At 32.8% G+C, this 22,699-nt stretch overlaps 1 protein-coding gene and 1 long non-coding RNA gene across 2 annotated transcripts; one reads left to right on the plus strand and one right to left on the minus strand.

The window, feature by feature from the left end:
- Positions 1 to 6,202: 6,202 nt before the first annotated feature.
- LOC120210350 (9-cis-epoxycarotenoid dioxygenase NCED2, chloroplastic-like) lies at positions 6,203 to 8,281 on the minus strand. The gene has a single exon (XM_039209108.1). It carries the CDS (start codon positions 8,188 to 8,190, stop codon positions 6,412 to 6,414), a length of 1,779 nt encoding a protein of 592 aa, XP_039065039.1. The 5' UTR covers positions 8,191 to 8,281; the 3' UTR covers positions 6,203 to 6,411.
- An 11,934-nt stretch (positions 8,282 to 20,215) lies between these two features.
- LOC120210353 lies at positions 20,216 to 22,067 on the plus strand. The gene is made up of 2 exons (XR_005524498.1): positions 20,216 to 21,584; positions 21,671 to 22,067. It is a non-coding gene; the product is annotated as an uncharacterized LOC120210353 (long non-coding RNA).
- The last annotated feature ends 632 nt before the right edge of the window (positions 22,068 to 22,699 follow it).

Below are 22,699 nucleotides of genomic sequence, written 5' to 3' on the forward strand. Positions count from 1 at the left end.
TAGTGTTTTGTTTAGGTACTGTTTTCTTGATTTACATTCTAAATCTTCCCATGTGGAATAACATTAAATTATCTTCGGGCATGATTGAAGATTTCCTTCAAGATGAATACGAGCCATATTTTTCTCCCAAAGTACCTAAAGCTGCAGGTTCTCGATCCAGATTGGTGAAAGATGTGGCTTTCCTGACATGGCCATATGTGTACATGTATCAGCATTGCTTGAAATGTCAAAAGATACATGAGTTGCAATTTGCATCATCATCATCATCCATAGTATCGAGATCAATTTTGTGAGCTTGATTTTTCGATCACAAAAACGTGCATGTGGACGTGCATCTATGATTTCAACTGGCCTCAACTTACCATTTTTGGAGTTAAAAGTAATGCTCACATTTTCTCAAAAACATTCTTAATTGTTCCTTCTAATAATATAGTTTACAAAGATTCATCATTTGTCACCCGATAAACATATGTATGTTGTAGTTTTTTTTAACTATGATAAAGAGTCTAAGAGTGCATTTGGTGGGATGAAATGCTAAATCTTTAAACAATGTCTAGAGTTCAAATTCTTATATTATGAACATAATAAATTGACTTTTAAGAATCTTTGCCATAATGATATTTGTAATATTGATGCTTCGATTAATGTAGTGGTAATAAGTGCAAGTGTACACTATCCTATCAAGTAATAGAGTATATAGAAATTAATGCATCGAGTGTCGAATCCCACAGAGATTAGTGTTTACTAATTAAATTGCGGTAGATAAAAGTACTAAAATTTGTATAATAACTACAATGAACAATGTAATGACAATATAATTCTAAACAATATAGAATGGAAGGGATTGCAACTATCATAAATGGAACAATGAATTAATTGAACAAAAGATTATGAAGTGTTAACAACCACATGCAATTTAAGGATACTAGGACAATCAGATCAGTGCGTCAAGCATTTCACTAGCAGGTTATTCTTCTCTTAAAGTGTTCATTAATAGAGTACAAGGAGTGTCTATATCTCTATATAATAGTCTAAATATGCTTATTGAGAATGCTATGACAATCAAATAGCATAAATCTCTCTATGCTAAACACTTCTCTCACAAACACCGTGGCTACTCAAAATGTAACTCGTATCTCAATGCACTGTTGGACAATTTACATCTCTATAAACAAACCAAAAAATAAGATCCAACAACACTAATCCAATTACTGAAGCAACTTAAACATATACATTTCATCAAATATGTAGCGAACATAATATCCAAGTTTAACACATCATCCTTAATAATAGCATTCAACTTAAACAAATAAAACTTTTCCCCTTCTCGAGTTCAAAATCAAAAGATAAGAAGAAACCAATCAATCGCTGGTCAACGCTTGCACAGTTGAAGCTGTCCCATGTGTGATTGCAGCTTCCCCCAATGGATTTAAGTTTCCATGGTCGGCGACAAGAGAGAAATATAAATGAGGCTATGAAAAATTAGGGTTTTAAGAATGCCAGCCTAAGGTGTGTAAAAAGTGTCTTACTTATAATCTCCCAAAGTCAAACCTTCCACCAATAGAAAAATTTATATTTTTGTTTAAATTCCAGCCTTTTTAAAGCAGATATGGACAACTGTCTAATTCCAGAAATTACTCTTGTACTGTCTGCTAACTCATCGATTGTTGCAACAATGGATTTGGACACACCACAATTCTGCTTCTCTGCTACTCACAACAATATCTGACAGCATAAAAAATTCGCAGCATCAAGGCAAATTAAAGTAAAGGAGTGTCAAAGCAAAATGTACCAAAAATAACTCGAAATTTACCAACTCACTCCCAGCATGCATTTAATGCAAAATATGTTAAAAATGATGTAAATATGATCATGGAATGCTCAAGTGCAAACATAAACTTTTGTAAAAAGACCTTAAATAATAAATTTTTTGGAGAGTTATTAAATATCTCAATATATATTAATCGACTAATGAGTTATCCACGGATGGTTAAAAAAAACCCATCAAGTGGGGCATTTTACAAATTATTCAACGATCATAATGGTCTGAAATGTAGTGCCCAATGTCAATTTGATAGATCAAAAGCTTGTGTCCTTTACATTGTCTTGTTTTTAGGCTGAATTCAATACAATGCAGCTATATATTAACCACGGATGGTTAATAAATATCCAAGTCTAAATATTTTTCTTCCCAGAATATGCTCAAACATGTTCACCAACAATTTCTTTTGGGCATCGCATCATTACATGTGCGGAGGTTTAATATTCTAACATGAACATGATGGGGTTCCTTGCTCTGATTTAGTCTCTAAATTTTTTAATATCATGTTTTAGGGATGAGTTTGGACTATTCAAAAGGTTGGAATCAATTAAGAATGAAGGTCATATTTTAGGGATGAAATTCAAATGTTCAAAAGTTTAGAGACTGCTTTTAGAATGAAATTAACTCAATAAAAAAAACAAGGCTCATCGTATCGAAGTGTTCCCATTTCGTGGTACCCAAGTAAGGTGTATTTATTTGGTTTTGCTGTCAGGTCAGCCCTCCAACTTACAAGGAGTCATCGCGTTTCTCCTTTGTTTTTCATCTATATTATATATATATGTTTCTCTGTGGTTTATAAGTTGATTGGCATGGCGTCTACGTAGTCACCCAGGTTTCTTGGCGGCCTAAGTATAGCTAATATGTTCTCTACTTTTAGTGTTGGAGAAATCAATTACAAAGCTTGGATTCCTAGATTGGGATATTTGTCTCCTTCTATCATTTTAATATATATAGATGGATTTAGGAGTGCAATCGCGCCCCTTGAAATTTTATATTCTTGTATAATTTAATATTTTTATATTTTATATTGATTATCTAATTTTATATTATTATAAATTTATAATATAATTTCTTAAGTGGACATTATTAACATAAAATCTCCCCAGGCATACAAGCTACTAAAGAGGTAGCATTGATTAGGGGTGGTCTTCGTTGATTAAAAAATACAAATTGTTTGATACGAGTTACATTGCAACCAGACCAGCTCTCTCCTCTACATTCCAAGTACATGATCTTATCACCGCATTCACAAACAGAAACCAATAAATAAATAAGTAATTGTGTGTGTCGTCACTTTACGACCCACTGGAAGCTCAAAGGGTCAGGCAAACCGAAATCCAGGAGAAGGATACGTGGCTACAATGTGTGCTCCACACACTCACTTCCGTTCAAAATAACTCTTTAATTATACTCATAAAATACTCCAACGCCTCCCAATACGTGGGTACAATTGATCTCGGTACATCTATGATTATGGGGGATTTGGATTTGGTTGATGTTGGAACATTGATGATTCATCGGGCTTTTAGACTTTGAAGCAGCTGTCACATGTATAACTGATAACATAGGTATTAATTTAAAATATGATTTCACATTTTTAAGTGATACAACATGTTAAATAAAAGTATGAAAAACTCCATCACTATGTTTAAGGATATAAAATATTGTTAATGTTTAATGGGAGAGATGGTGGTTAGTAATGATTTATTTTTCCAATATGAACAGAGAACCATTAGTGATGGTTGTATAATGCCGGTCTGATATACAATTTGAGTTAAGTAAACGTTTATGATTCATCCTCTATGGTTTGGATAGAAAGTTATAAAAGTAAAATTTCGTGTACCTCGTAGGTCAAGGGCTCCAATCATTGAGCTTCTCTCGAACCCATCTCATTTAGAGACATCCACATATGTTATTAACATCAATCTAATGGTGATGGATCTACGTGCATCTAGGGTGAGCATTTGATCGAGTCGAGTCAAATCAAAAAAATTTAAATTATCCAAGTGGACGAGTCTTATTTTATAACTCGTACTTGATTTGAAATTTTTCGAGTTGAGTCGAGTTTATAAAATTCAAGTCGAGTCGAGTTGTTCAAGTTTCTGTTTAGATTTAATTGTAAATATTTACAACACTATGATATACTATTTGATTATAATTTAAATGGTTTTCTATAACTATATACAATATATATATATATATATATATATTTCTTCATATTTTTTATATGTAATATAAATATATCATATGGACTCAAGGGACCCGACTCAAACTTGAGAATCAGCTCACTAATTATTAAAAGTTTTATGTTATTCGAGTTACTATTCAAGTTGTAATTTTATAAACTCGACTCGATTCGAAGTTGAAATTTTTTAGAATCGAGTCGAATTTATGAAATTACAACTCGAAGTCAATTCGAGTCGAGTTGAGTCGAATTTTGTTCACCCCTACATGCATCTATGTGACTCAAACGAAGGCATCTTACACAATCTACAAAGAAATTCATAATCATCTTGTATAATTTACATAGACATCACGACGGTTCATCATTTCTAATTTGGATCGAGAGACGTAAAAGTAAATTTTTCCCTACCTCAAGAGTTATGGACTCCAGTCAGAGAACTTATCTCGCTATACGGATAAAGGCATCTCAATTAGAAATATCTACGGGTGTTGTGTTAACACCAATCCAATGATGAGAGATCCATAGACATACATGTGAAGAGCCATTGTTTTCTAGTTCGTGTAGGACCATAGTTACAAATTTTTTTTGTATTCTTCTTAATTTTAATATTGAAAAAGTTGCTTATTTGTATGTATTTTTTATTACTTAAAATTTTTTATGCAAATTAATCTTGGTGTTCTATTTTATTTTGTGATCATTTCCATTACTGTTATGTTTGAGTATTGTAATGCTCGTGATCCCTTAAATCAAAGACAATTGTATTTAAACATATTTAAATTTACAGCATCTAAAATATGTCAACAAAAACAAGACTCGTTAAACTTATTAAGAAAATAAAAAGAAAATACCGTTGTAGTAGAAGTTTGCATCATGAAATTCGTCATGGTGCACAGATTTTAGGGGAAGTTAGATGATGAAATTAACACACACTAAAACACAACAAATTCTCCATTTCTTTTCCTATGTAAACGTGTGCTTTCCACTTTTTTAAAAAGAAATATCTTGCAGGGACACGTGTAAGCATGAATGGTGCACACTTGGTTGCTGCAAAGGAACATTGGCCCCTTTGCCAATTGCCACCCATTCTTTCTCCGAAGTAGCTGTATATTTGGTCTTCTTGCTGATTTTCGGTGGCCTGGGGTTTTTTACTCCCATGTGAACTTCACGTGCAAACCATTTGGTCCATATTCAATTAGGGGTTTTCATGCAGGTTTATGCTTATGCTTTTGCTGCTACCATCTTTCTCTCTCTCTCATTAAACATGGAAGAAACTTCAATTTTCTGCTGCTCTTGCTCTTACTTCGACTGCATTTTTTGTCTGTTGACATTCTTATATATAATCAAAGTGCATTACAGGCAAATAGTTACCATTACCTACATACACTTTACCTGATCCATTGTATTTTCCATAGGATGCCATGTTCGCAACATCGGTAAAATGATTCCAGCCTCAAGAATTTGGGTACCAAGAATTATTAGCAACAGTTTCTAGTGTGGTGAGGAGTGTATGAGAAAAACAGTGGAACTAGAAATATTTTTTAAGATGAGTATATATATGTTAATAACATATAGTTTTTGAATAAGATAAACATAAATAAAATTTTTAGTTAGACACCATAAATAAAATAAATGGTATAAACTAAATTCTATATATAAAATAAAGTTCTTTTTTATAAATATTTTATCAAATTTAAACACGAGTATTTGCTGACAAGAGTTATCTAGTGATTATCTAGGTATAATTAAAATATAATTAAATCCTTGAACTTTATTTGATTAAAATATAATTGTCGGTTATCTAATGATAAGGGAGACACCAAGCGGAGGCGGACTGTAACAGGAATCTTGGTACTTCTAATATTTGGGAAAATTTGAATTATTTTCTAAAAATTTGAATTTAAACCCTCAAATTTATTAAAAAATCTCATTAAGTATTAACATTTTAATTAATCTCTCCTAAATTTGTTAAAAAATTCATTAGGTCTCCCAAAATTTAATTATATTAAAAACTATCACACAGAAATCCATCACATACACGAAATTAATAGCTGACAAAGAAAACCAAAAAGACAAAAAAAAATGTAATATAGTATTGTTTGAAACTGAAATGTGAAAAACATTATTATAATTTAACCTTTGAAAAAATAAACAAAATATGCACCAGAAAGTAATAATAATAATTAATAAGGGGAAATCTTTGTAGCCATAAAATTAATTACTGTAAAAATATTTTTACCATCTACAATGTAGAAATGGAAAAGGAACACAAAAATGAAAGAAATAAAGAAAAACCAGCTGAGCTTACAAATGCTAAAAGGCTACAAGCAAGTTCCTCAAAAAAAAAATCTGTCTAAAAAATTACGGTACGGTAAAAATATTTTTTTAAAACTTAATTTACCTATAATTAAGCTTGATTAACTAAGTCTTTAGCTTGGATAAACGTTCCATGAAAGCCATATGGGACCCTGGAAGGTAATTTAATGGAAGCTTCAATCTGTAAATTCATGGCATTTACGATTCGAAGCTCCGATGTCCATGTCTTCTCGTCGTGAACAAAGGAAAGAATGTAGCCGTCATCTTCGGTTGATTCAGAATTGTCATCTCGTGGTAAAAAATATGGCTCCCCGCCGTATTTGTTGTTGCCGTAAATGTGTTTTTTTACCTCCCCAGTTAAAAGATCGACCTTGGCGAACCCTGACACTTTCGGCCACGGTTCGGCAATGGCGAGATAAGCATACCGTGTCTTTCTTCCGAGGTGGTTCCGGTTCACCATTCCGGCTTCCAGGTTGATTTGCTCGGATTCCGAGATTATGGGACGGCGCGTGGATTCACCTGTCTTTAAATTCAGCCTGATTTCGGACAGTACACTCTTTAAGCTCTCGTCACATTCGTTGAAAATGGAGTCTGGTGGTGTCATGCAAGAACCGATCACCACAACTTCATTGGATTCCGGTTCTTCCCAAGCATTCCATAGATGAAAACAAAAGGTATTTTCCGATTCGACCCATATGATATCGTCAGCATTGCTCGCGTTTTTCGAAAGAATCCCGAACCGAGACTTCTTGTTCTTTTCGTAAATCACCGGAGATCCGCCGGTGATCATCTCTTGCAGCTTGAACACAACTTGTTGGTCTGGGATCACAACGAAATTCTCCGTGATGGCGAAATCATGCATCATGGTCGGCACCGGTAAGGGAATCTCGACGTCGGGTGACTTTTTACCGTCGGGCGAAAAATTGAAGTACTTCAAGTACGGTTTTTGGACAACATCGTAACTCAAAGCGAAGAGTTCCTTGGAAACTGGGTCGATTTTGGGATGAGCAATCATTGTCGATTTGAGTTGTTGATCGAAATCGTATCGTCCAACTGTTTCCAAATCACCTGAGGAAGTGATGCGAACGTGGTAAGGGAGATCATCCTCGGACATGGCCAGAACTCGGTCGTTGAAATAGACTAAACCAGCGTTGGCCACGCCGGTGCCTTGTTTATGATCGATGAGGCCGAAGAGTCCTCGAGCGTAAAACAGCATAAGCCTTGCGATCCCCGAATGGCCATGGAGCTCGCCGATTGCTTTAGGGAAAACAGGGCGGCCCAATTCTTTCTCCTGTACAAGCCTTTGCGTTTCGGTGAACCGACAGGCGTAACTAGCGTCGCCATTGTTGATGCTAACAGCGTGAACCATCCCGTCGCCGTCAAACAAGTGATGGCCAGCAACCGGCTCGAATAAAGGATTAGCTCCGTTCCGGAGATAAACTCCGTTTATAGAAGAAGGGATGGTGCCATCGACGGGGAGAGAACGCTGCACCGGCTGTTCCGGGACGGGAGAGAAGTTTCCGGCGATTTGAACGCGTGGGTCGGATGTTTTAGGGAGTGGGTGTTGAAGCTCACGTGAGAGCAACGCGCTCTCCGCCATGTCGAGCGCCATGGCCGCCGCTCTTTGCAGGAGGTTCCACTTCGTCGGCTGTTGATGACTTACATCTTCTTTGTAATTCGGGTACGTTTTTTGTTTCGGGAAACAGATAACCGAAGGAGAGTTCAATGCTGAGTGAATAATGTTGATGCCTTTGTTCCTCTTGGGCTGCCATTTTAGCCTTGGAGAGAACCTCAAGTCTACAATTGCAGAGGAGGAAGAAAGAGAATGGGGAAATTGGGGTTTGGCCCAAATATTTGTTGAAGAAGCCATGGCTGGTTTTAAATCGGAGAAATCACAAGTGTTTTAATGGTGAGTGAGTGAGTGAGGAAGAAGAAAGCAAACATACGGAAAGAAGGGCGGGTGAAGAGGTGCCTTTGGAGGAACGAAAGCGAGAGAAAATGGGTATAAATAGAGTTTGGGGAGGTGAGAAAGAGCCTCCACCTCAGACACCTAAGGGATCACCACGTGGTCCGTTGTTTGCAATGGCCATTTGGTCTTTGGAATGGTCAATGCTAAACATATAATATAAATAAATACATAAAAAAATATAAAAATAGAACTAACGTCTTTGAATTTTAATCTTCAAAATATATTTTAACTTTTTTATATAAAAATTTAGAAAGTATACAAATTAATATATGTTTAAAGATTTTCTAATCATCTCACAATGAATATTTATATCTTGACATATGTGGTGCTTAAATATAGAACCTTAAAAGATAACCACAAATCTCTTAACCATTGAGATCATTTAGTTAGTGTTATTTTAACTTTTTAAATAGTTCAACATAATTGTAAGATAGAATATGTTTAGATTTTTTTTAATATATAACAACATGTATACACCCTACAATTACAATTACTCAAATTTATGTTTTCTAAAATAGTAATATTCATTTTTACCATCAAAATCACTCAATAAATTCTAAAAATCTCAATTTTAAATCTTTATCATGTGCATTTTGAGTCCAAATTTTATTATAGTTTAGTGCAGATTCTTGATCTTACCATGTATAAGTCGTATTTGATATGTCTTGATTATTAATTTGAATATATTTTATCATAATTAATTATAATGATATATATATATATATTTGTACTTAAAATCGTGGTTTATAAAATAATTTAAAATTTAGATTGATGTTTAAATCAATTGGATCACTAATGTCTGATTCAAATGAGTAAATGAGTTTTAACTGATTGAACTGTCAATTCAAAATAAATTAAACAAAAAATAAAAAATTTAATTAAAAACATAAAACTTGTTTTATTCGATGAATCAACGATTTTTATCCTGATTAATTCAATCAATCTAACCATCAATTCTCAATTCAATCAATTTAACTAATTGATGTGTGATTCTAACAATCATAGATTTATAAGTATTCAGTAACTTAATATATATTCTTTTGAACGTACATTTAAATCACGAGATATAAATTTTGATAATTTTACTTAAACATTTATAAAAATATACAAGGACAAAAGGAATTCTAGGTTTAACTATCACATGTATATAAGGTAGTATCTAATTAAAGACTCTCAACCATTTAACAATGAACAATCATATCCCTACATACAGATGTTAGAACTCGATATTTCAAGTGATAATAATAATCTCTTAATCACTGAGATCGCTTAATTTATGGTGTGTTCGAATTATTAAAACATAAAAAATGGGTTTTTTCTCCCTCCCTCCCTCCCTTCAACAACAGTGATTTTCTCTCACATGCTGGTCGTTATTGTTTCATACACTTATACACAATACAACCCCATGAACGTGATCCCTCAACATGCCTTCCCCACTTGCCAGCAACATTGGTTCATTGGAATTTAATGTCAGTTGCCGGGGCTCTTTCCTTCTTCTCTTTTAACATCCCATCATTTCGACTACGACATTCCTATTAAATGAATTTAAAATCTATTATTATATTTTAAATTTGAATTTTATAATAATTTAATCTAAGATCGGATCGTATTAAAATCTATAATTTTTAGATAATTTAACTATTCTTAATCATAAACCATTCGGAGTGACTCATTTTTGTGTGGTTGACAATGGAGGCTGAATTTGGCATTTGCATATGTGTTACTATCATTTCCCATATATCCCATTGGCATTTACAAACTAGAAAGATGACATTAAAGTACCTATATTTTTTGACGTCCCCTAATTTTATATCTAACATTGAGTCCCTATAACATCTGTAATTATCAGTTATCATTGTCACAATAAATTTTGTACCGAATATTTTCAATACCATCCACTATGAACACAACATTTGTTTAATCTTTAGCCATTAACTAAATGTCATATCTAGTTGTTTAGAGGTCCCCCTTCCCTGAATCCGATCGTTACCTATGCAGAACAAAATCGAACTTCATTAGGCGCACTAGTAGCACTCAGGCTAGAAAGATAATGGCATTAATGCCAGTTATGGTTGAAAATCAAGATGGTGACAGGAGATAGATAATAGTTTGTATATGTATTACATATCTTTTTAAAATTTAGGGTTTAGAGTTTATCATCAATTTCAAACGTTGTCGAGGGGCCATCACCAGACAAAGTAGAGGATGGAAATAATGGTGAGTAATGGACATCTTTTTCTTCAACTTTCTGTTAAAATGTAGCTCGTAGGCGATATCGAACTACCTCGGAAGCAAGTAGGCTCAAGTTGGATCAGTTGTAGACACCAAGTTTAATTAATAACTTCTCCATGTTGGGGAGTAAGTGAGAAAGTTAGGTGCCTTAATTAACAAAAACATTGCACATCTGTTCACATTGTCATGTTCCTAAAGCAAATCACTTAAATGAAGATTTTATCCTGCATTAAACATATTAAAAATGAGGCTAAGGGCTAAGTAGTTTCTGGTTCCCCCCAGTCAGCAAATTACAGCCTAGCTTGCTTTCTAATCTTTAATTCTTAATACGCTTAATTAGAATATAATCTTTGATTAATTATAATATAAAATGTAAGCTTAATTGCCTAGATGCCATAGGTGGATGATTCTCAAACATATCGGCTGCATGGGAAGATTATGTGTTGTTCAATTAACTACTTTATCTACTCATTTTAATAATAAATTATCTCCACGCTTCACGTACTAGCTGCCGTTTTTATACATATACCAGTCTTTAGCTTATGCTTTTAATTAGCTTAATTTATTTGAAAACTATATTGAATATTAATATTTTTGGTACATTTGAAATGTTTTATATAAATAAAGAAGATTGTGTACATCTAATTCTGTTCGGACCTTTTAGATTTATGTTTGAATTTGAAACTTCGAGTTTTAACAAGCCTTTGGACTTTCGTTTCGTGTTATAGACTTATTTTATATGATTCCATCACTATCATTTTCAAATCGTTTCCATTACTCGGAAGTTCATCAAACATAACTCTCTTTAACCTTGTGTTCGATTCCCTAAGCCTCAATTTCATTTTTTTATTTTGTGCCTTATTGGAGAAGACTACTTATCAACAATTTAACGGCTTCCTAATAGGGTGATCAAATTGATAGTATTTTAAAAGTTGAATGATTCAATTGCAAGAACTTTTGTTTGAGTAACAAAATTCCAAACATCCTAAAAATAGAGTGGCCATTTATCTTGTTTAATTTTGTAGTGTTTGATGAAAACAAAAAATTAATGGTATTAATTAACCGTGTGAACTTTATGAAGAGCGGCGCAAATAGATGTTATGATCTTCATAATCTAATCATTAGATCCTTCACTTAATTCATTTTATTTGAGTTAAAAATCTTTTAAAGAAAAGTACAAAATAAATAAACAACATCTAATATATATATTTCAAAATAAAATACATAATTTTACCTATTTTGTCAGTTAATAAATAATTGTATAATCGTATTATATAAATTATTTATTATTTCACCTGACATAAATGTAGGTATATAAATTAATGGGAATGTGAAACATAAGATCCAACGGCCAATGGGAAACACGACATTTAAATTTGTTTAATTGATTGCCAGAAAATAAAGTGAAAAGAGAATCCCAATGGGACAATAGTGAAGATTGCTTTCATAAATTATTGGAAGATATATACTTCTAAACTTCATTTAATCAAATGCATATCTTAATCTGCATGAGTTGTCGGTCCATCTCTAACACCCAAAACCGCAATTCCAGTTAGGTTCAACTCTCTAGTTAGATGCTTATATGAATATATAAGTTAATATTTTATGTACTGACGATCTATAATTTGAAATTTTTAAAAATAAATATTTATTTTAATATTTTAGAAGATAATATTAAATTTGAGTAATATTTTAACTTGGAGTGACTTAAAATGTCACTAAATGAAAAATTTTGCGAACTTGTTGTCTATTTAACTCTGTTACTGATAATATGTATAATAAGGATTGAATCAATAAATCTAATATGAATTGATAAATTTTGGAATAAGAATAATTTTTTAGTAATCCATTTGATTTTAATAAATCATCGGCGTTGAAAGATCATTAAACATTTTAGGGAAATTTTTGAGAAATGCCATTTCTAGATTCAAATTTCTTTGTTTGTAGGTGAATTATATAATTAATATGTTTTACCAAAACTTGAACACATTATTATTTGAGATAGACACGTGATTTTATGCTAAAAGTACGAAGTTAAGAAGTTATATTATAAATTTAAGAAGTATGAAATTATAAAATTTTAAAGAGTGTTAAACTATATCGACAATAAAAAAAAGTAATCTTAATAATTCGAAATTCAATAGAGAACACGAAAAATAACACTTGAATGGAAAATGTTAATTTGGTCTTACAAATGTTGGATTTTGATAAGCATTAAGCACTAGTATATTTGATAAGGCTGTTTTGATTATTTTGTTGAGAGTGGATTATCCATAATGGATGAAAGATTAGAACAACTAATGTTAATTGATACACGGTCGAGTGAAGACTTCATGTTGTTAACTAACACTAAATTGTTTGGCCAATCTTATTGCTACCGACTCGGTTTCTGCTTTCTTTTGCTAATATTTAAAAGTCGGTTATTATCGTTATCAACGGTTTTGTTGCATGGAATGCACAATGAAGTTAAGTTATTGGCACATATACTTAGTGCCTTAATGGCAAATTAATCTTGTTTTGAGTTATAGATAATATATGATTGTCCCTTGTTCCCATATGTAATGGGATAATGGGAAGGTAAGATAGTAGGCTGCCCCAATACTAGGTTGAGAGCAACTTCCGTAAAAGACTCCGAATTATGAAATGCCCTCCGTGGGACTCGATCCACGACCTCAAGGTTAAGAACCTTGTACTCTACCAACTAAGCTGGATAGTCATCTCTTATATATAATATATGTTACTCATAAATAAAATCAGGATTATATGAAAATTCAATCAACTACATTTAACTGATAATAAATTTATATATCAATCGAATAATTATTTAAATATCATAAAAATGGAAGTATTAAACTTATATATATATATAGTTATTTTCGGTGACAAAGACTTAATAAACTAATTAATAAAAGGAAAAGAGAAAATAAATTCTGAAAGTGGGTAAGATATGGTTCCTCCATTTTCTCCTAATTTCCTTCTCTTTAATGTTCATGAACCAATGAAGAGAGGGTCAAACTCTTCTAGAAAAAAGATAGACCAAGATATTCATTATGAATTAATAGTTATTTGACTTACTAGTATAATTATAATAATAATATATAATATAGATCTAAATAAGTATAATTCAACTTAATCATAATAAAGTATGATTAGGTTGATAATTTAAATATATTTAAATAGTGTTTTGTCCACAGAGTAAAACTTAAATTAAAATAAAATTTTGATCAAGAATTCACATAACATATAATAATTTCATATGATCGGGTTCGAATATAAAACCTCAAAAATCTTATGAATTTATTATTATAATTAAGGAAACATCTCATTCATAAATTAAGACACAATGATACCTAAACCGATATATATATATATATACCTTTGTGCTTTGTTAGTTAATTACAACTTTAAAAAATCTAAACAATAAATATAAATAATATTATTTAGGATTAAAGAAAAAAATAAAAATTATTTTCTCTTTAATGAAACGTTACGATGCGGTATAATAATATAACATATAGGGGGTGTTTGGTTCAAGGATTGTGTGATTCTCATGGGAATCCACATTCCAATGTTTGGTTGGTTGGGAATTCATTCCCGGTAATGTTTTATTACTAATAGTAGATTTTTTGGGGTATATTACCGGGAATGTCATTACTTCCCTTCCCTTAAGTATTGTAACATTACCGGCGTTTTGGACTAAAATGCCCTTAAATTTTTATTTTTTTTCAAAAATATCATTATTCTGTCATTGAATAATAAAAATTTACGAAGGTTAAATTACAAATTTATCCTTAAATTATTTTAGATTTACAAAAAAATCTATAATTAAAATTTTATATGAAGTTCAGGGGTTAAAAAAATTTACCCTTTCATTAAACTTTTTTTATATTTTTAATTTTGTAAAAAAATTATATAAATATTATGAATTTAATATTTTAAAGAAAATATATAAATATTTTACAATTTGTAATATTATACAAATATATAATAAGGACAATTTGGTCAAATATACATTCCAATAATCTTTTATTCCTTTAACCAATCACGGTAATCTTACATTCCTGCTAAACCAACCAAGCACAAAATACAACATTCCCAGTAATCTATTCCCTGGTAATCTTTTATTCCCACTGGTAATCTTACATTCCGTGAACCAAACGCACCCTAGAAGTTATACATGAAACTATATCTAAATATGGTTAAAACTTAAAAGAAACTATCGGTTCAAGTTAATTCGATTGATATTTTCATTGGCACAATACACATGAGAGGTAAGATTAAACATGTTTAAGCATTTAATATTCTTCGATTTATGAATGATAAGGAATCTGGGTAGTATAAATATTACATTAAACAATTAAAAATAAGAATATTAGGCAAAGTTAGGTTCCGAAAGAGATTTCCATCATGAGATTTGAGTTTGGTAAGCACATGGTATGCAAAACATGGTGGAAGAATTTAATGTGAAAGTTGTTGGATATTCTTCATCACCTCAAAGCCATAGCGTCTTTCACAAAGGGACATTAATTAAAAAGAAATTTAATTAAAAAGAATCGATCCCTTGATATTTCTTCATGATAAATCGTATTTAAAATAATCACGCAATATTTCCCAAACAAAGAGTTTCGCACGATATTTCCTCAGAATCTGTTAAACTTCATATTCCATGAATGTTTCTTCGAAATTTGCTTCTTCTTGGGGATGAAGTATCCTAGGAGATGTTTTCATTGTCCTGATGCATGAACCAGGTTTTCTTTAGTTCTAATTGCATTTGGGAAACGCATAACCTTTTTACATTGCACAAAAGTGGAGTCTGATCTTCTTGTTTAAATAGAATGATTCGAATTAATCAAAAGATTTTTTTATAATTGTTCGTATTTAGTTTATTGGTTGACTAATTCAAATTCGATATATGATATAAATTCATTATATAAATAACCCTCTCAACTCAGTTTGTTTCATTTACAATGTCGGAATTTAAACACAAATGTTAAGATTGCAATCGATTGTGTTAGGGTTAGGGCTGTAAACAAGTCGAACTCGACTCAACTCGAAAAGTTCAAAGATAAGTTCGACTCAAAAGCTCATGAGCTAAAAATTATCAAGATCAACTTGAGCTCAAACTTAACCTAAACCTTAAGTACATGAAAATCTTATATTGTATTTTAAAAACAAAAATATATGAATATATGAATATTTAAAAAATTAAAATTTAATATATAATTTTTTTTCGAATTGTTTACGAGTTTTTCGAGTCGTATATCAAGTAGTCGTTCAACTTGCAAAGAACTCGAGTCAAGTTCAATCTTGAGGCGAATTTATTCATTTCAAATATTGACCAAACTTTGATCAAATTGAACTCAAATAACTTACGATATATCTTGTCTTATTTACGGTACAAATAGGGTTGCATGTACCATGCATGCAGTCATAGACAAAATGCAAATGCAATTAATCGACCACTTAAATCTAAACAAAATAACAAGATGGCTCTCTCCCACATATGACTTTCTCTTTCAATCTTATTCTTCATAAAGATCAAATGATTTTTTTAATTAAAATAATAATAATTTCTTTCAATAAGGTAATCCTAAGAAAATTGCTAACCCTAGATAGTGATGGCACGTTGAAAAACCATATATGGAGACTATACTTGCGTCAACGCCAAATTTTGATTCTACTTTCTATGTAAATTGAAACATCTCCAAATTAAATAGTTTTTCTATTGTATATAAATATAATATATATTCTCACTTAATATCAATTCTTAAAGATTAATGAAAATTGGCAATTAAATTAATGTTAAAATATTTTTTTTGCTAAAATCTTTAATTGAAATTATATCACGAGTTGATTAGACAATAATATATAAATAAGATAAAATTTAATACCAAATGTTGTTTCTATATAAGAGAAATTGACTAAATGGAGATACAATGGGGAAAATAAAATTGCACTACCATGGACAAGGTACATGGTTCATTGCAAGTGCCTAAATTTTATGTGGGGGTCATCATCAAAGTAAATGGCTTACAAGAACCAAAATTAAAAGTCAATTGGATTTTAACTATTACAACGGAAGAATATATATTGTTATATCATGTTTGGTGACATTGCACTTGACAACTCCCCCCTTATGTTTCAACCAAATCTAAAGTTCTGTTTTATTTTTTATTTTTCAGTTCTTGTCGTGTAAATAAATTTTAGGTATGTGATAAATAGAAAGATTAAAGAAAATAATCTTCGATATTTTGAAATAAAATTCAGCTTAATTTAGTTTATTAAATTTGTTGTTGATTAATAATATAGATAGGGGTTGTGATCCTGCAAGGGGATTCATCTTTTATGATTTAAGTGGAGGGTCGTGATTTACGATTGTTAAAGACACAATTAAGATTTGAATTCAAATTCGATAGTCTAAATTTGAGAGAGAATAGAGAGAGGAGAGAGGAAAGTTTGGGAGAGAGGAAATCGAATTTTGATAAGAATGAGTATTGAATTCACAATCTAAGAAAGATAAGAGGTGTTAACTGAGAGTGTATTTTCCGAATAAATTGAAAGCTTTTAACTTCATACTCTAAAAATTGAAAAATATGTTGATGAATTGTAGTTTCATTCTAAAATCAAAAAATATTAATTATTATATGATTTTGATATTGTATCAGACAAAATATTATTGAATCAGTTCAATGACACGTCAACAGAGTGATATTAGTCTATTAAAAAAATTTAAAAAAAAGATAAATTGATTCTACTTAATGTCCATATCGAAATAACTCGTCTTCCTTTTTCTTAAAAATTTTGAATTAATTTCATGGCATGTGAAGATGGGCTGAGATCACGAATAGAAAAAGAAAGGTAATATTTTCCCCCAAGCTTTAAGTTTTACGGATATGGGTTTGGTTTGCAAAACTTATAGACCCAAACTTGCTTTGAATGGTGAGATTGTAGGCTCAATTTGAAAGAAGCCCATTTATCTACCAATATTGAATAATGTTTATGTTCTCATCGGCTTCGACGGCCTCGAAGAAAATGTAGAAGAAAGAAGCGGAAATTGTTTTGCTCGGTGGTTTGATTTTCTGCAGCTTTTTTATTTCTCCCCCATCGATCACACTGTACAGCTCTGGGAAATTCGTTTCCTTTGAAAATAAGGAATACCCATGTTGTCTCTTGCAGAAATTTCCTCTGGTAGGAAGCTTTTTTTCTTTGTTTTGTTCATCGTTTAGGAGAACATGAAGGTGCAGGTAAGATCTTCGATCATTTATTTTTCTTACGATGTTGGATGCCTATTTAGCAGTGAATTTGAAATTCCTTTTGAGTAATAAACATACGGAGTTTATCCTTTGAGTAAAACACCCTCTGCAGTTTCAATTTATTTGTCATGGGATTTGTATATGTATCTAAGTGGTTATTGCACAAAAATGAGGAAGCTTTGTTTTGCTAATATTTATTTCCGGGCATTTCTGTGTTGCTAGCAGCCATTCGTGAAAGAGATTTGTTATTGATACAAGGACATCTTCTGTTGGCTGTCTGGTAGGGATGCAGGGGGATTCTTGTTAGTTTCAATGGAATTCCTAGAACGACCAGGAAAATTCAAGGACCTCAATGAACCTTCTCTTGATGAATCCTAAGGTGGCCCACCTTGAGCTCTATAGTTGTCAAATTCTTTACTGGTGTAGAAGTGTGTTTTATTATCTGCAAGTTTATCTGCATCTTCTCTACCCAAACGGAAATTCATGGTAGAACTTGAGAAAGAAACATCAAACTCACTACTTTATGTTTATTGCTTGTTTAGGTTTGACTGACTAGTGTCGGTTAAAATATTGTTAGAAGAGTTTATACTTGGGATATTCTCCTTTCCTACTTTAGGATTTTCCTAAAATACCGTGTTAAGAAGGATAGTGCAATTCTTCACTTTTTTGCTGGAGAAGGACTTTTAAAAAATTGCAAAAGAAAATTTTATAAGAATCTCAATTTGGCAATTTGTATTTGAGGAGTTGATTGTTGTGTATTCTTCAATTCTCTATATCGAATGGGATTGAGTACTATGGGGGATTTTCCTAAAATACGTGTTAAGTGATTTTTGTGTTTCTCACGGGCTTCTCGTGGATGCATTATTTGTTTCTCTCTTGATGGCTCTCAATATAGGAGTCATTGCGACACTTGAGAAATGATGATGATTATGATAGTAATAATAATAGACTAACCCTATGTAGTACTTAATTTTATGATTTAGTTAGATGCTTGTGACATCTCTTCTCTGCCAAACTAACTTGCTCTCGATTTTGATTGTGAGTTTGGGGAATTTCTTTCTTCGGGTTGGATTTGGGATGTTCAAGTTCGAAGAAATTTAAATGATTGGGAGCTTGAACAATGGTGTAATTTGGTGAGCATCATTTCTTCTTTTTCTCTATCTCTTGATTCTAGTGATGGTTTGATTTGGAAAGGTAGTGGGGATGGTGTTTATAAAGTCGGTTCTTGTGTTGAGAGGTGTGGATCAGGTTCAGAAGATGTTCATTTCTGGAATAAAATTGTTTGGAGAGGATTGGTCCCCCTAGAGTTGAAACATTAGTGTGGCAAATTGTGCTTCACAAAATTGCTGTTAAAACCGAATTGGTTAAAAGAGGTGTTCAAGGTATTGAGGATGAGTTATGCCCTCTTTGTAGAATGGTTGAAGAAACTTCATCGCATCTATTCTTTTCTTGTTCGGTTGCGTGGTCTTTGTGGAACAAATTTCTAAATTTTTGGAGGTTTAGTTCTGTGTTTCCTGCAGAAGCAAAAAGTTTTCTTCTAGCTTGGGATGAGTTGAAATCCAATTCTGTAATAAGGACTTTCATTCCTGGGGTTGTTATTTGGTCAATCTGGAAAATCAGAAATTTTATTTTTTTGAAGGGGTAAAGCTTGATCAGTCTGAATTATTTTTCTTAACAAGAGTTAGGCTGGCCTCTTGGTTTCTAGCAAAGAATAAGGATGTTTCTATTACTAAGGACTCTTTAATTTATGATCCTTCTATAGGAGATTCCTATTCGTCCTACAATTTCTTGAAGTCTTCTATAATCCCTTGGTTACCTCCCCCTATGGGTTTCGTCAAGGTAAATGTGGATGCAGCCACTAGCAGTGATTGGAAGGAATCAAGTCTTGGAGGTCTTATGAGGGATCAATCTGGTGCAATCCTAGGTTCTTTTCAGGAGCCTGCTGGTTCAGGACCTCCAACATTGAAGGAACTTAAAGCTATTCAAAGGGGTATTTCTTTCTTTGCCTCTTTTCAAGGGAGGGTTAAAGATAGGCTGATCGTTGAGAGTGATTGCAGGGTTGCAGTAGTCTGGATAAATAATGTTGACTCATGTCCAATTGTATATGGTTTTATTGTTAGAGATATTGTTGATAGTCTTAGAACTTTCGGGGGTTGTTAGATGGGTTGCAAGGACAGCGAATATGGATGCTGATGGTTTAGCAAAGGCTGGTATAGGTTGATTTTTATGTTGTTGGCTTCTTTAGTTTGGTTTTCTGGCTCCTGTATTGTTTGTAAGGGTTTTTTGGAATAGTTGTTCCAAGGTTGTAATTCTATTTTCTATAATGAAATTATAAGGCACTCTTTTCCTCCTTCAGATGATTAAGAAGCTTCTATACAAGCTCCATTAATCAAGAAGGAGGTTTTTAATGAGGCCTTCAAATCTTATCAAAAAAAAAAAATTGAGCATGAAATCACTAGTCTAAAATTTTCAATTTCTAAAGCGGATAATGTTGAAGTTGTTGGGTATGGTTAGATTATCAATATGTAGTTATAGTGACATGTATTATCCTTGCTCCTGGGTTTCCTCTAACTTAATAATGTTGGACATATCAGATAACTTAAATGGACAATGGCCTTTTGTTACTAGGTCTTTCCTAAATATCAAGAATAACGAAAAACTGGAGATATATTTGTTGAAGAGCACAAATTGGACACTGATATTAAATTTGGGGCCATATAGATATGACATTGAGAGCATTTATGTTTTACTTGATGTTCCAAAGTTACCCCTTAGCTGACTCTCGATATTAGGTGCCCAATTGTTTCTTGACCTTGTGGTAGTCGGTGTCCTTTCTACGTGGTGTTTTGACATTTATTTAGCAGGATTTTGATTCTCTGGGTTACCATTTATGATTATACCCTAAATGTGTTTTATTGTGGACAAGGCGGACTTTAACTTTTTTTAGCGAGAATCTCGCCTGTGGCAACTTTATTTTCCATTCATGCCTCTATGGTTTAACTTTCCCAAATGGCTTTTTTGTCATTGCCCGTTTACATCAATTGTTGTTAACCACTATGACTTCTTTCTTCGCCTTGAAGGCCTATAAAACGAAGTATAAGACTGTCGTCCTCATTGCAAGGTCTACATTAGTTTTCTAGTCTCTCTCTCTCTCTTCTTGAAAGTAGCTGAGTTTTCTGTCTTTGTCAGGCTCTACAATGAATTTTTGTTCGGGTAGTGAAGATGCAGAGAAGCATGTAAGTAGTAAAACATGCTTCTATTGCTATAAAGAGTTAAACAACTATAGATCTTGGGTTTCCATCTTAGGACTCATCAGGATGACCCATCTTTGAGGGGTTCAAAGTTTCCCAGTCGTCCTAGTGATTCTGTTGACATAAATAGAACCCTCATGTTTCCCTACCGAACAGCCCACAGAACTCGGCTGGTGCGAACAACCCGATTCCAACTTCTCAAGCTCCACCTCCAATCGACTACAGTACAAAGTTCCGCTCGAATGAAGCAGACCAGGCTGGCAGGAACAGACCAACTGGTGGCAATTCCAGAGTCCCTCAAACCCAGAATGCTGTAGCTTCATCCAGTAACAGTTTGACTTTGAGAGCATTTGTTCCTGCCGATGCCAGTGCAGCCAGTTCTTCTGCTGTATATGTCCCATTTGGAAGTGTTGTAACCATTGGCCTTGCTTCAGATTCTTGGTCATATATTGGTCAAATGGAATTTATCAGTTTAATACTGATGAATTTCAGATTAGCCAGGATGGTCTGTCACCAACCTCTCGATATGCCTTGGAGATAACTCAAGGTTATAATCTTGGTAAGCTCCCAAATCTCATCTTTTCTGTAACAATCCTGACTTTGGTTGCTTGTTGTACCTTTCACCAGGTCTTTCTCCATTCTCAGGCACGAAAATGTTGGCCAATCTGAGAGAAGCTTGTCGACTGGCGAAGGAAGCGAGAGTTCCTCTGTATTTGGCAACCTAGTGAATGCTGAAGAATACCCAAGAATTTCCCTCGATGTTGATGAGGAACTGGAGGATCTGCAGCCAAGAGAGCTTCATCTCGTCAATTTTTTGAATCGACATCTGCTTCAGGAACTGGTGTTGGTGCTGAAGAGGAAGAAGGACCTGATGATTTAGATCTGTCACTGCATCTTTAGAGTCATGTTGCCTTCACCACCCTCGACAAAGTGTGCTTCAGAAACTCGCCTTGATGCTTTAACTTTTAATGTTGCTGTGCACTGATCTACAAAGTGAATGTTCAGTTTGTTTTAAACCTTTGTTATAAGAAGTTACTTATTATGAACTCTCTTGTGGACTGTGGTGTTTGCCTAGTCTCTATCGAGTTCGAAAACTTGTAACTGTCTTCTTATGGTTGGTTTTACAGAATCATATAGACATAAGTTACAGGGAAATTCAAGGATTGTTTTGGACTTGGCTCTGAAAGTAGATGCAGGCAAACAATGCTTCGGTTGACGTTCAATATTAGCCATTGTCACCTACAGTTTTTCTCTTCTTCTTTTTGGTCTCTATGGTAACTGTTATGGAGTATGGTCATTAGAAAAACGGCTTACGTATTGGAATTTTTGTCTGTTTTTGGAGAATACTTCTTTTACACTGTGATCAGGCCATGGCGGTGTTAGATTGAGATGCTTTGTATATGGTTTTAGGGTTTGGTTCAGATTGATATTGTTGAAAATTGTGTTTATCTTATACTATAAAAATACAACAAAAATGTGTCTATGGATATGGATTTATACATCCATTGGAAATATTGTATCACAACAAAAATATTTTTCTATGTTTATTTCCCGAACACCTTATTCACATTGGCAATTCCTCCAAAGGTTGAGACCTTGTTACTCAAATTCCCAAATTCGATGCTTAAATCATGTGTTTGTGAGTGTTGTCTAGAGTTATTTTAGTTTTAACTT

The sequence above is a fragment of the Hibiscus syriacus genome, unplaced genomic scaffold (assembly GCF_006381635.1).
Source record: "Hibiscus syriacus cultivar Baekdansim isolate YM2019G1 unplaced genomic scaffold, ASM638163v2 tig00109923_pilon, whole genome shotgun sequence".
NCBI lineage: Eukaryota > Viridiplantae > Streptophyta > Magnoliopsida > Malvales > Malvaceae > Hibiscus > Hibiscus syriacus.

Coding starts and splice junctions, on each gene's coding strand:
- LOC120210350 (XM_039209108.1), bottom strand. CDS start 8,190: ATGGCTTCTTCAACAAATATTTGGGCCAAACCCCAATTTCCCCATTCT.